The 15,030-nt window shown below is 42.3% G+C and overlaps 1 protein-coding gene across 6 annotated transcripts in view; it reads right to left on the reverse strand.

Annotated features, from left to right (window-relative positions):
* The window catches only part of RHBDL2 (rhomboid like 2), a 51,931-nt gene that overhangs the window by 14,803 nt on the left and 22,098 nt on the right, over window positions 1-15,030 (reverse strand). For all 6 annotated transcript variants that reach the window (XM_044237860.1, XM_044237859.1, XM_044237856.1 and 3 more), the window contains 3 exons: window positions 13,014-13,280; window positions 10,174-10,322; window positions 6,642-6,754 (listed from right to left, as the gene is read on the reverse strand). In XM_044237860.1, coding sequence (XP_044093795.1) covers window positions 6,642-6,754; window positions 10,174-10,322; window positions 13,014-13,280 — 529 coding nt within the window. The remainder of the gene's footprint in view (window positions 1-6,641; window positions 6,755-10,173; window positions 10,323-13,013; window positions 13,281-15,030) is intronic.

The following is a 15,030-nucleotide window of genomic DNA, read 5'->3' on the forward strand; positions in this document are numbered from 1 at the left end:
ATACCTCACCAAACAGAAAACAAAACAAAAACAGATGCGAGGGCCATATCCTCTGAGATTCTGAGTCAGTGGATCTGGGTGGGATCTAGATGGTTTTAGCTATGACAAACTCTCCAGGTGATTGTGATGATCAGTCCCACTGGGGACACTGGGTAGGACTGCACACCAGCACTTCGATCTTTAACGTGCATACAAATCACTTTTGGATTTGTTCAAATGCAGATTCTGATTAGTGGGTCTGGTTGGGGCCCAATATTCTGCATTTTTAATGAGCTTCCAAGTGATACACATAAAACTAATCCATGGATCACACTTTGCCAGGAGCAAAGATGGAGAAACTAAAGTTATTTGCCATATTAAGGAATCTAGGAAAAAAAGCAAGAAAGACAGTGGACAAGAGGAAACTTTTAGAAGTGATGGACATGTTTATGACATAGATTATAGTGAAGATTTCACAGATGTATACTTATCTCCAAACTCATTAAGTCATATACATTAGATATATACAGATATTGGTATGCCCATCATATCTCAAGTTATTTAAAAAAACATTTTACATCAAGTTCCCCTTAATGGGACGCCTGGGTGGCTCAGTTGGTTGGGCGACTGCCTTCGGCTCAGGGCGTGATCCTGGAGTCCCGGGATCGAGTCCCACATCGGGCTCCCAGCTCCATGGGGAGTCTGCTTCGCTCTCTGACCTTCTCTTCGCTCATGCTCTCTCACTGTCTCTCTCTCTCAAATAAATAAATAAAATCTTTAAAAAAAAAAAAAGTTCCCCTTAAATTCTTTATGTATATATAATTTCTTTTTTGAACATTAGTAAAGATTATGGTTCCAAGGAAAGAAAAGAAAGGCAATGGGGCCACGTAGTGGAGGTAATGAGCAATCTTGGATGTTTTGACTTTCTTCTGGACGTCGTCAGTTTTTTAGGAAGGATATAACATGATCTAATCTGTGCTTGAGGAAGGTGACCCAGGCAGCAGTGTGAAGACCAGAATAGCAAAAAGACACACACCTGCCAAGAAACTATTGCAAAAATAGCCAGACGATGTGAACAGGTTAATCACGTTCTCTCCTCTCTCTCCTCTGAAACTGGGGCAGGGCTGATTCCACAGGTCGAAATCAAGCTGCGGGGGAAACCCATGCAGATGCCAGAGCCCTGTGGACCTCACCAGCGCCAAGGCTTTCAGGGGCAGGAAACACAGGCGTGTGCAGGACCGGAAGTAGAAGGTGGAAAAACAGATTCCACAAAAGCAGGAGGGAAGCCCCTGGGGAGCTATGTCACTGAGCATTGCCAAGTCTGTCTCATGAAGGTTTCCTGCTCTCTGGCCCCACTGCTCTAGGAGGCTAGTTAACATGTTCATCGGTGAGAAAATTTCAAGCCCTGCAAAAGGTTGGCCCATGTCCCCTCTAAAAAGATGTGTTGACATTCTAATGCCCAGCACCTCACAATGTGCTATTGTGTGGGAAAAGGATTATTGCAGATATGATTAATTAAGATGAGGTCATGTTGGGTAGAGTGATATGACTGTGTCCTTATTAGAGGAGACAGGCACATGTGAATGGTGAACTCAACGTGACAATGGAGGCAGAGCACGAAGGGCTACATCTGCAAGTCAAGGAATGCCAAGGACTGATGGTCACCGCCAGCAGCTAGGGAGAAGGGAGGAAAGAAGGATTCTTTCACACAGGATCAGAGAACAGAGCATGGTCCTATTGACACCTTGATTTCAGACTTCCAGCCTAACTGTGAGATAGTACAGTTCTGTTGTTCAAACTACCCAGTCTGTGGTTCTTTGTTAGAGGAGCCCTAGGAAACTGATACAACCAGCCCCTTCAATATAAGTATATTAACTTATTTGTAGGTTGCATATAAAAGTACTACTAATGTGAGTGTTTTGATGGCAGGTACCTTGTATTGGTTTTCTTTCATATACTAATATGTATTTTTAATATAAAATAGATTTTTTTTAAGATTTTATTTATTTGGCAGAAAAAGAGGCAGAACAAGCAGGGAGAGCAGCAGAGGGAGAGGGAGAAGCAGGGAGAGGGAGAGGGAGAAGCTTTGCTGAGCAGGTTGCCAGAGGCAAGGCTCGATCCCAGGACCCTGAGATCAAGACCTGAGCCAAAGGCAGATTAGCTTAAGCTACTAAGCCACCCGGGTGCCCCTAGAAATAGAATTTTTAAAGGATGAAACATTGATTACACAATATTTTAAAATCATTTTTACTTTATTTTTGGTAGAAAAACATGGTTTTTTTAAAGATTTATTTTAGAGAGAGAGCACAAGCAGGGAGAAGGGCAGAGGGAGAGGGAGAATCCTCAAGCAGAGTCCCCGCTGAGCCTAACACAGGGCTTGATCTCACAACCCTGGTATCATGACCTGAGCAGAAATCAAGAGACAGCGGCTTAATTGAGCCACTCAGGCACCCCTGGTACAAAAAGTGTTTACCAAACCATGAAAAGACAAAAGAGAAATTTAAATGCATGTTTCTAAGTGAAAGAAGCCAATCGGAAAAGGCTATGTGCTATGTGATCCCAACTATATGACATTCTGGAAAAGCTAAAACTGTGGAGGCAGTGAAAGGATCAGTGGTTGCCAGGGGGTTGGGGTCAGAATGGGGGTAGGGATGAAGAGGCAGAACACAGAGAATTTGGGGGACAGTGAAAATACTCCATAGGATACTCTTAATGATGGATACAGGTCATTACACATTTGTCCCAAACCACAGAATGTACAATGCCAAGGATGAACTTCTTTATGGGCTTTGGGTCATTATGATGTGCCAGTGGAGGATTCGTCAGTTGTAACAAATACCCATCTGTAGGGGGATGTCAATAAAGGGGTGGGGTGAGGGGATTATGCATGTGTGGGGGCAGGGGTGATAGGGAATCTCTGTGCCTTCCTCTCCATTTCTCTGTGAACCTAAACTGCTCTAAAAAAACAAAGTCTTTAATTTTAAAAAAAATCTTTCAATGAGCAGATTTATAAAAATAAGCTTCATTATTTGTTTGAAAATCCTCATTAAATATCATAACCCTGAAGTACAATATATACTCCTAGATTCAGTTATTTTCTATAGAAATTTCCTCTTACTCACTGTCATAGCCAAAATGTAAAATTTAAAAATGACATGTAGTTTCAAATGGGAGAATTACATCATTGACTTTGCTTACTCCAATTATGAAAAAAAAAAAAGTGTTGTAATTTACCTGTTAATTGCCACCTTTCCTAGCATCAGTCCTCTGTTCATGCAACTAATCAGAAGGTGTTATAAAATAGGTTTAAAACCCACTAAAACTCTTAACTGAGAACTCTTGAAACTGATGAGGAATTGTTTCCTGTGTTTTAAGTGTGAATTTCTAAGACTTGTTGCATCATTCCCAGCAGCAAAGTCACCCAATGGGAGAACGATTTCCAATTATTAGTTTTTAAAATGCCCTTTCAGAGCATAAGTATTTTTGGAAAAGCAATTATGTTCTTTCTCCTTGTATGAAAAATGCTATTATGTCATCAACGGAACATATTTTGCATTTGCTTTTTCAACAACACCTGTTCAGTAGCATTCTAATGAAAACCTTTTGTTAACATAGGGCAAAAAAAGTCAGCAAATTAGACACTCATCTTTTTGTACAAGAAAAATGCATAGTCTTTAAAATGAGCCAAAGAGGAGAGGACTCTCACTGATTTCAAGACTTACAGTGTGTACAGTAGTACGGACGACATGGTATTGGTGGAGGGTACCACATAGGTCAATGAAACAAACAGGAGAACTCAGAAACAATGCCCTACAAATACAGCCAACTGATTTTTGACAAAGGTGTAAAAAGAATTCAATGAAGGTAATAGAATTTTTAATAGATTGTTGTGAAAATATGAAGTCATTTCCAAAAATCCCCAGAAGAACCTCACTCTAAACCTCACAGCTTCCTCACTCAAAACAGATGCCATATTCCAATGTAAAGCATAAAACTGTAACATAAAGGGTAGTGTAAGAGAAAATTTTCAGGACCTAGAGCTCAGTGAAGAGTTCTTAGACATCACCATGAAGACAATTTATAAAGGAAAAAATGGTAAATCAGACTTCATAAAAAATTAAGAACTTTTGCTCCATGACTCTATTAAAACAGTGCAAAGGCAACTACACATTGAGAAAAATATACCAGTCAACTACTTATTCAATAAAGGACTAGGATCTAGAATATGTCAAGAACTCTCGGAACTCAATGGTCTAGAAAAACCTAATTAGGAAAAAAAAAAAAAGGAAAGGAATACAATTAGGAAATGGGCAAAATACATGAGCAGGCATATCACTAAAGAGGTTAGGCACATCAACAGGTGTTCAGCATCATTAGCCATCTAATGGCAAATTAAGGACTAAGGCCATGATGAGATATGGCCTTAGTATCACATGCTTCTGAGCACGGCTGAAGTAAGAAATGGCAACAACACGAACGCTGGTGAGGATGTGGACAACAGAATCCCCTCTACACTACTGGGGGGAATGTAAAATGGAGCAGCTATTCCAGAAAACATTTTGGCTGCTTCTTAAAACAACTCAACAGGCACTACCATACAACTTCAGAACTGAGCGCTTGGGCATTTATCCCAGAGAAACGAAAACTTCTGTTCACAAAACTTGGTACTTCTGTTCACAAAAACCTGTACACAAACAGCTTTTTTTATTTTTTTATTAACAGCTTTTTTTTGTAATAGCCCCAAACTGGAAACAACCCAGATAGGATCCAAGGAGTGAAGGGTTTAAAAAAATGGTGGTCCATCTGCACCATGGAATACTACTCAGAGATAAAAATGAATGAAGTATTGATACATACAGCAGCCTACATGGGTCTCCCAGAGAATGATGCTGTGTGAAGACAGTCAACCCCAAAGGCAATATACTATATCATTCCGTTTATAGAACATGCTTGAATTGAGAAAATTACAGAAATAAAGAACAGATTAGTGGCTGTCAGGTGTGAAGGAGGGGTGGGGGTGGGGAAGAAGAGGCGATGGCTGTGAAAATACAATGTGAGGAATCTTTGTTTTGCACCTTGACAGTATCAAGGTGGATGTCCTGGTTTGGAAACTGTACTAGAATTTTGCAAGCTGTTACCATTGGGGGTAACTGGTGAAAGAATACATGCAACTGCAATGTAAAAAAAAAAAAAGTTTAATTTAAAAAAAATGTTTCCAATAGAAAGTTGAAGTGGGCTCAGGGGATTTGCTTAAAACCATAATTATATTGCTTTGATATTCATGTAACTCAGAAACTTTCTTTGACTTTGGAGTTTGAAAAAGTAATGGCTAACTTGAATCTTGGAGAAGGAAAAAGATGTTAAAATCTTGAGTCTGAAGAAATAGAAGGCAGTTCATGAGAAGAGAGGTATTTCATCCCCATTATGCAACTGAAGCTCAGAAATGTCAGCAACATTCCCATGTTCACACAGCTAATAAACGATAAAGGTAGAATTCAGGATAAGGTTTTTCAAAAGACCATATTCATTTTAATATAGTATACTAGCTGCTAGAAATAAAAAGACTGTAGCTTTAGGGGTGCTTGGGTGGCTCAGTGAGTTAAAGCCTCTGCCTTCGGCTCAGGTCATGATCTCAGGGTCCTGGGATCGAGCCCCGAACCGGGCTCTGCTCAGCAGGGAGCTTCCCTCTCTCTCTCTCTCTCTGCCTGCTTCTCTGCCTGCTTGTGATCTCTGTCAAATAAATAAATAATCTTTAAAAAATGTTTCCAATAAATAAATGGATAGATGGGAATTCTCATACTTTCTCCTCCGACCAAAGTGAATCCTCTTAAGACACACCTCCTTTCAGAGATCACTGCGTATTTTGCCTGTTCCCTCTGAGCCCTGGGCCCCTGTAGCTCTTCTCTACGTTCCCCTCAAGCCGTCTTTCTTAAATGCACATTGGCTCATGTGACTTCCCAAGATCGCTAGTCTGACATGCTGGGCCTTCATGATCTGGCTTTTAAGTCTCTACCCAATATATATGCACCTGGGCACCAACGTACACACAACTTCCAAGTGTGCAAAAGCCAGTCTGATTCTGAGATACCCAAGGACAGGCACAATGACCTATCTCTGTGTGCTTCTCTCAAATATTTTAACTGTTGTGGGTTTTTTGGTGGTTTTTTTATGGTTTTTTTTTTTCTTTTCAGTTTACTTATTTATTAATTTATTTAAGTAATCTCTGCACCCAATGTCAGGCTCAAACTCACTGTCCTAACATCAAGAGTAGCATGGTCTTCTGACTGAGCCAGCCAGGCACCCCTCTAAATTTTCTTTCTTTCTTTTTTCCTTTCTCTTTCCTTTTTCCTTTCTTTCTTTTCCTTCCTTCCTTCCTTTCTGTCCTTTCTCTCTCTCTCTCTTTTTTTTTTTTAGCTTTATTTATTTAAGTAATCTCTGCACCCAACGTGGGGTTTGAACTCATGACCCCAAGATCAAGAGTCCCATGCTTTTCTGACGGAGCCAGCCAGCTGCCGCTGATTAACTGATTTCCAGTGCTTATCAGGTTCCCCAGCATGTATTAGGAATGCAGGAAATCTTGACTTAAATGATTACTTTTGCCTTGTGCATTGTCCCCTCAGAGTGCAGAGGCATTGATTCTGTGTTACCCTCGGGATACTAACCTGCAATCACTCCTGCCAGGTACACCAGCCCTACTCGTAGGCCTTTGTGGACCATTTCCAAGGGAATACCCAAAGCGAGCTGCATCATGAGATTGCCCACGATGTGCTGAACTCTGCAGAGACAAACACAGTAGTCCCATATTACGACTAACCCACACTGTTGTTTCTTCGGGACATGAACAGGCATTGGTGTCTTGTTTCTAGTTCAAATTCCACTTTCTAATTTTTTTAGGTGACTTTTTTTTCTCTAATAAAAATCTCAACACGGTGCCTCAATATGTAAAACCGATAAAAGGACATTTTGGAAGTATCATTTATTTTGTAAGTTCTGTCTTGAAACAGTGACTGACAACATGAAACGATCAGCGATAAGGATGGCTTAAGGAACATAAACTTGAAGTTAGGCTCAGATGACTATTGCCATGTTAGGTCAGCCCCCCGCATCTGATCTTGTTTCGGTAGCATGGTAATGAGAAAATCCTAATTCACATGTATCACGTTTTAAGTTTCAATAGTTTTGTTGTTATTGTTGTTTTCTTTAAAGGAGGCTCCATACCCAACGTGGGGCTGGAACTCTCGACCCCGAGATCAAGAGTTGCATGTGCTACTGACTGAGCCAGCTGGGCACCCCAAATTTCAACAGGTTTTTAAACAACTGGTCTTGCAATCTTAGGATATACTTTTTTTTTTTTAAGATTTTATTGATTTATCTTACAGAAAGAGTGAGAGACAGAGACCATGCATGAGCAGGGAGGAGGAGCCAGAGGGAGAGAGAGAAGCAGACTCCTAGCTGAGTAGGGAGCCCAATGCGGGGCTCAATCCCCGGACCCTGGAATCGTGACCTGAGCCAAAGGCAGATGCGTAACTGACTGAGCCACCCAGGCACCCCAGAATATTTTTTTATAAAACAGAGATGGCAAGAGAAACCGCATCCCAGTTCTATTTTAAAAAGTCCAGCTGCTGAGCAAGGAGCCTGCTTCTCCCTCTCCTTCTGCCTGCTGCTCCCCCTGTTGTGTGCTCTCGCACTCCCTCTCATTCTGCCAAATAAATAATTAAAATCTTAAAAAATAATAAAGTTGAAAAAACAGTTCCCCAGAATGAAAAAGAAAGTTTACACTAGCTGAAGTTAGTATCTCCCATGTACTACAGTTCGGCATATAACATATTTGAGTGCAGGTGGTTTTTATTCCAGTTCTGAAAGAGGTAAAAATATTTTAAAATAAAATTCATATTTTGCTTGTCAAACCCCACAGGCATCTCTGAAGAATCTCTGAATGTACTTTGGTACATTCCCATATTCTAGTCATCCTTAGTTTAGTTACTACATAGAACAAGACTTTTTTTTTTTTTTAAGAGATTTCATCTTAGGGGCGCCTGGGTGGCTCAGTGGGTTGAGCCTCTGCCTTTGGCTCGGGTCATAATCTCAGGGTTCTGGGATTGAGCCCCACATCAGGCTCTCTGCTCAGCAGGGAGCCTGCTTCCCCCTCTCTCTCTGCCTGCCTCTCTGACTACTTGTGATCCTTCTCTCTCTGTCGAATAAATAAAATCAATCTTTAAAAAAAAAATAAGAAGACTATACAGCGAGAGGAGAAAAGACATAAGGATGAGATCCCCCATCGTAGACCCAGAATAGAAATGCTGACCTTTTTCATTGAATTTTATCTACTCTTCCAGGTCTAGCTTGAATTCATGTCATCTGGGAAACCATCCCCTTTCGGATCTTTCTGTCTCTCTGTTTCTATTACAGTGACTAATCCCACATCCATCTCCTTACCACCTGTCTGCCTCCTTTAGCAAGGCTGGAAGAGCTCATGTTGACTTTGCCAGCCTCTCATAGTGAGGAGCAGCTGTGTCCATGGGTCTGGCCATTGAAATGCAGGACAGAGCAGCACTGGTGGGAGACTAGAAGAGGGCTGCTTTCTTGACGAAAGGGATGAATATCCCCAGCACCTGGTCTACCCTTCCCCTTCCTGCTTTTAACACCCAGCTATGCTGCCAACTTGCAACCACGACAGAAAGGTCAAGGGAGAAGCAGATATGCCAGCACAGAACCTAGAGTCTTGGCCTTGTTAAAATGAGGAACTAAGCACATACCTCGGGGGCTTCTTATATGACAAAGAATTAACCTCCATTTGTTTAGGCCCCCATTAGATTTTTTTTGGTTACCTACAGCCAGAAGCATTCCGAACTCCTATACCCCCCTATGTGACCTGTCCTACACAGCCTTGAGAATTCTTTTTGAGGGCCTTACTATGTGTCAGGCATTGCAAAAATTACATTATAACCACAGCCTCATTTAATCACAACAACCTTATAAAATAGGTGCTGTTACCCCATTTTATAGATGTGGAAACTGAGGCACAAAGAAGTTAAATAACTACTGTATACTATAATACTATATGGCCTCCCATTACTATTTAACTGACCTGACCATTTGCCCTTATAATTTTCAAGTCCTTGAGTGCAGGAACCACATTTGCTCAGAACATGTTAAATGAAAAAGCAAACAAAGTATCCATAGAAACTGGGCAATGAGCAATTTTGTCCTTATTTGTCAAGTCTATGAGCCCTCTGTCCTGTCATGGATGCCTATTTAGCCACTGGCCAGAGTCATCCTTCAAGGTCCAAGGCTGGGTAGGTCACACAGATGAAGCTGGCCTCATCTGAACCCCCAGGCGAAGCGTCTACTGGAGGGGGGGGGGGCACAGCAAGCTGCTCATGGTCTGCAGTGGGCATAGTGAACCTTGGGTTCCGAGCAAGGTCACAAAATACTATTAGCATATAAGATACTATAACTAGGGACTCTTGGGTGGCTCAGTCAGTTGGGCATCTGCCTTTGGCTCAGGTCATGATGTCAGGATCCTGGAATTGAGTCCTGCATCGGGATCCTTCCTCCTCGGGGAGTCTGCTTCTCCCTCTGCCTGCCACTTCCCCTGCTGGTGCTCTCTTCCTCTCTTTCTCTTTCTGATAAATAAAATCTATTTTAGAAAAAAAAAGGAAGCTGTAACTAAAAAGCACTGCATTGCCCATTGCTCATATCAGTCCAGATGGACCACAGTATTATACACTCCACAAAGCGCTCGCAAATTAATTCTCCTTAAGTGTGTGGCAGGGCAGGGACGGAGGGACTGATGATCCATACCCTAAAGGGAATATTTTCACAACATCAAACAACTAGGGAAACATACATGTGCTTTAGTAACGATGGGGTCTCTTCTCACTAATTTCCCTATATAAATGCCAGGATCAGACAGTTACAATGCAATACAAAGTCCACTGGACTTGGAGTTAGCACGGATAGGTTGAGGTTCTAGCTCTGCAACTTAGCCACGTGACACAGAGCAAGTAACCACATGCCTGAAGCCTCAGACACAAAGTGGCAGGAGTAATCCCTGCCTCCCAGGGCTGCTGAGGATCAAACAAGATTATGGACGTCTAAGTGCCTTATCAGTAATGAAGCACTGACCCGATACTGGGAGCTACAAGTACTCGCCGTCACCTCCGACATCAGTGACTTACGGTGGTGTCTTACCCAGCGTGGACCAGCATATAGGAGACAAACCTCCAGGCTTGCTCCCGCTTCTCGGGATTGTAGGTAAAGGGACTCTCCAGGATGCCTGTGTCCAGAGTGATCCACTGTTTCTGAGGCTTCCACACGGCATAGTAAATAAACACCGCCAGCTGCCGGGGAGGGGCAGACATGAATGTTAACCACCTTCAGCAGAGAGTGGCCCCGAAAGAGCCCACAGGCACTACTTCTTTGTTCTCAAACACTCAGCTCTCAAGTGGGCCCCTCTGTTGCATGTGCTCAGGAAATGACAGGAATTGGGGCGCCTGGGTGGCTCAGTGGGTTAAAGCCTCTGCCTTCAGCTCAGGTCATGATCCCAGGGTCCTGGGATTGAGTCCCTCATTGGGCTCTCTGCTCAGCGGGGAGACTGCTCCCCACCCCTGCCTGCCTTTGCCTACTTGTGATCTCGCTCTGTCAAATAAATAAATAAAATCTTAAAAAAAAAAATACAGGAATTAAATGTCCTCGCCGTATATCTGACCATGTATTATCCCACTTCTCCAGTGATGAGAAGCAGCCCTAGGCCAAATAGGTAGAGGGCTCTTTCCAAACCCCTCTACCCCCTTATGTATCTTCCACCCCTATCTTCCCACACCCACCATTTTGTCTTTCACTTCCAAGTTATTATGAAATTAAGTCGCTGCTGGCCTCCATGGAACAGAATAGGGAAAGGGAACCATAATGACTCTACAGCACAGAAGCCCAGCAAACACAACCTTAATGGAGTGAGGGAGGCTCAGGTTGTCATGGGGATGTCCCATACTCTCCAATGTGACATTAGGACAAAGGCACTTCGCCTCTGTATGTTCCTCCCCAAAACTTGTTAACTCCAATCTAATCATAAGGAAAACCTCAGACAAGCCCAGATTGGGCAATTGTCTATAGAAATCTGGCCCGTACTCCTCAAGACTATCAAAGTCATGAAAAACAAAGACAGACTAAGACAACTGTCACAGATGAGAGGGCACTGGGGAGCCAAAGACACATACTGCAAGGTGATACTCTGGGTTGGAGGGTACAGAAGGGACAGAAAGAGGACATTAATGGAAAAGTTGGTAAAAATGCATATTAAAAACTCCAAAGGAAGCCTGCAGTTTAGTTAATAGTAGTATACCCATGTCAGTCTCTTCATTTTGACAAATGTGCTATGGAAATGTAAGGTATTAACAACAGGAGAAAGGAAGTGAGACCTACACAGGAACTCTCTGCACTATCTTTGCAACTTTTCTATAAAGCTAAAATTAATCCAAAATAAAAAGTTTATCCCAAAAACTTTTATTTGAAAAACGGATCTTTCTGTGAGAGAACAGGCATCCCAGCACCTGCCCCACAACCCTTCTATAGAGAACTGCCCTCTCCACAACACAGACCACGGTGGTCATGTTCGGTATCATGTGACCTTATCCTATTATTCCCCAATTCCCACACTCGCCAAGCACTCCCACACCTGACTGGACCATGGGTAGGCCCGCCAACCCATAGACTGGCAGGATAACAAGACAGAGTGTGCCAGAAATGTTGATACATTGGGCTTTTCTTTAACTGAACCATAAGAGGCTAGGTCCCTATGCTGGTTAATGTTATGTGTCAACTTGGAGAGACCGTGACACCCAGAGAGATTTGATCAAACATCATTCTGGATGTTTCTGTGAAGGTATTTTTTAGATGAGATCAACATTTAAATCAATAGTCTTTGAGTAAAGCAGATTACCCCCCATAACGTGGGGTCACATCAGTTGAAAGCCTTAATAGACCAGACTGACCTCATCTGAGGCAAAGGGAATTCTGCCAGTATGACTGCCTCTGAACTCCAATGGCAACTCTTACTCCTAGGTCTCCAGTCTGCTGGCCTACCCTGGACTTTGAACTTGCCAAGCTTCCATAATGGCAGAAGCCAATTCCTTCAAATGAATCAATCTCCCTCTCATATACATGTGTAGATAGGTAGATGGATGGATGGATAGATAGAGAGATATAGATGATAGATGATAGATAGATAGATAGATAATATGTGTGTGTTTGTGAATGTAAACACCCTATTGGTTATGTTTTTCTTTAGAACCGTAATACAGTCCTTGATAAGGAAATTGAGACATTGGTGGGAATTAAAAGGATTACATTAAGTCTGGACTTCCTAATGTCCCTGAAGTCACACCCACACATATCCATCCCCCACCCATTCTTTTATGAGACATCATGGTAGGTGCCATGAGGCTCAGAAGCAGCCCAGTCCCAGCCCAGTCACTAAACGTGACCTTGGGCAAGTCATTCCACCTCTCTGGGCCTTGTACTCTTTTTCTAGAAAACAAAAGGGCTGATGAGATCAGAGTCTGAAAACACACTACTTGCTGCCCACAGTAGGGGATCCCATTTTTTTTTCCCTACTGAAACCTGGAGGCAGCCCTAGAGCTCTTCTGGTTAGGTGTCTCTGTTGGCTCCACAAAAAGACCTTAACCAATCAATCTGAGTCGGTTCATAAAACCAAACCAATTTGTGACCCCAAGATTATTTGGCTTCTAACGCCCCAGCAACTAAAATGAAATGAAGCCACTGAAAACTATAGTCACCGCTGGGCAGTGAAAAATAAAACTCAACTCTTGGCTGAAAGTGACAGCAATCCTAGGAAAGACCCAAGGAGGCTCCAGAGAGGGTGAGGTTGAGTTCCGTGTGTGCTGGACTTGCCACCACTAAGCTCTCTTCCTTCCAGTCTCTCCTCTAAATGTGGTTGAAGCCCCTCCCCCTTTCCCCTGGTCTTTTTGCAATTCCCCAGTGGTACTTGCTCTAGTGCCCACCGCCCAACATACCTCGGCAAGGCTGACGGAGATGATAAACACGGGGGGTGGGAGGCAGTTAGCTCTCTCCAAGTATGTTCTTCGGACCTTTTCAGGAAGCATCCATTTTGAGACAACCCTATGGACCTTTTTACTCTTGAAGGGATCTTCACGTCCACCGTCCTCTCTCATTTCCTTCTCTTCTTCCAGCTCTCCTTCCATGTCTCTATCCATATTCAGATTCATATCCTCCATCTCCAAATCATGATCAGCAGCCATTGTCCTGGGTCCTCCCTCCACCTGAAAGGGCCATGAAAGTCAAGGAAAAATAGATAACCTGATAGTCCTTGGGACATGCTCTTTCCTGAGCTCTCCGGTATAACCATTGTTGGTTTCTAAGGCCTTTCCTATATACTTATAGAAGGCAACTTAAGATCTGGAGCCCAAATACTTATAATATCCATTCCCTCATCATCTGGTTCAATTGTGGCAAAGTACTAGGGTCTCCCCAAATGAGGGAGAAGACCCCCAGGGATCATTTCTGGTTTCATCTATTGCTACCACCTGAAGGATGGACTAGAGCCTTGGAATAGAAATTCTACCTTGTATACCCTTTCCTTCCCCTCTGCCACTGACTGTCAAGTTAGCCATCAGCATAAGAGATGCTTTTGTCATAACGTGATACATCTCAGAGCTTACACCATACACACTGCATAACTGAACCCAATCTTGTCCACCTGGAGTAAATGGTCTCCTTTCCATTCTTAGGTCTCCTTTCCCTTCTTAGTTTCATCTTGCTTCTACTCAAAGGACAGACATAGGTCTCTGGTTCCTGATTCAGAATCAAAAACAGTTTACTGAGCAACTATTGTATATCAGGAACTAAGGTGGGGCTTTCCCATCTATTGACTCATTGGACTTCCACAATAACCCCAGAAGGTAGGGTTTTGCAGTCCCATTTATAGATTAAAAAAAAAAAAAAAAAGAACTGAGCAGCCCAACCTGCACCCCTAAGAAAGATTCAAGCCTACACCTTTCTAAAATACCCGCACTACCCATTCTGTAGCAACTTGAGGAAGGAAAGCCATTCCTTACTGGTTCTCCAGGCACAATACCCTTGCTGAAACACATCTTCCCAACAACTCTCTGACATCTGGAGCTCTAATTTCCACATCCAGTATCCCCTTGAACTCAATCCTCAGCATTCAATTATTCAAGCATTTATTCAGTAAATATCTACAAACACCTACTATGTATCAGGCCATCATCTACCCCAAAGTGTTTATAATGTAATGGAGGAGACAGAGGTCAATAAAAATCATACAGATAACTGTATCATTACACCGTGATAGAGGACACCAAGCAGGTGGATAAGACACCAAGGGACACCTCACTGTAACAGTGAGGTCAGATCCATTTACTCTGTGCTTTCCCAGTGCCATGCCCTCAACCATGTTCTATCCATTTCCTGTTGGTCTGGTTCTGTTATTTTTTTACTCCTGGTTAAACTACTTAAATCACTCAAATGTTTCTGTGGTCAAGGGGGGTGGTGCTCAAAAATGAAGGGAAAAATATAATAAAAATAATGTTGCAAAATAGTACATAGAGTACAATCCAATTTTTGTAAAAAGTAGTGTACTGATACACATACAGGAAAAAATCCAGAGAATGAACCATGATTTTATCTGCATTGTGGGATTTCACTACATTTTTGCCCTCCATGGAGGAATGGATCCAGATTTTGTGGAGCCTGAAGTGTAAACAATTTGGGGGGTTTTCTTTGGAAAAATAATATAAAATGAAAATTCCAAAATATAAAAATTACAAAAGTGGATACACGGCCTTTGATGGAGCCCAAGGCAAGTGAGAGATCTGAAGGTTAAGCTTTATTAGCTTCAGAGAAAATCCACCTGTTTATATTTGCTTTTTTTTTAATTTTATTTTTAAGTGATCTCTACATCTGATATGAATTTTGAAGTTACAACCCCAAGATCAAGAGTGACACATTCTACTGACTGAGCCAGCCAGGCATTCCTATTTAATTTTTTAA

The sequence above is a fragment of the Neovison vison genome, chromosome 2, assembly GCF_020171115.1.
Source record: "Neovison vison isolate M4711 chromosome 2, ASM_NN_V1, whole genome shotgun sequence".
Taxonomy (NCBI): domain Eukaryota; kingdom Metazoa; phylum Chordata; class Mammalia; order Carnivora; family Mustelidae; genus Neogale; species Neogale vison.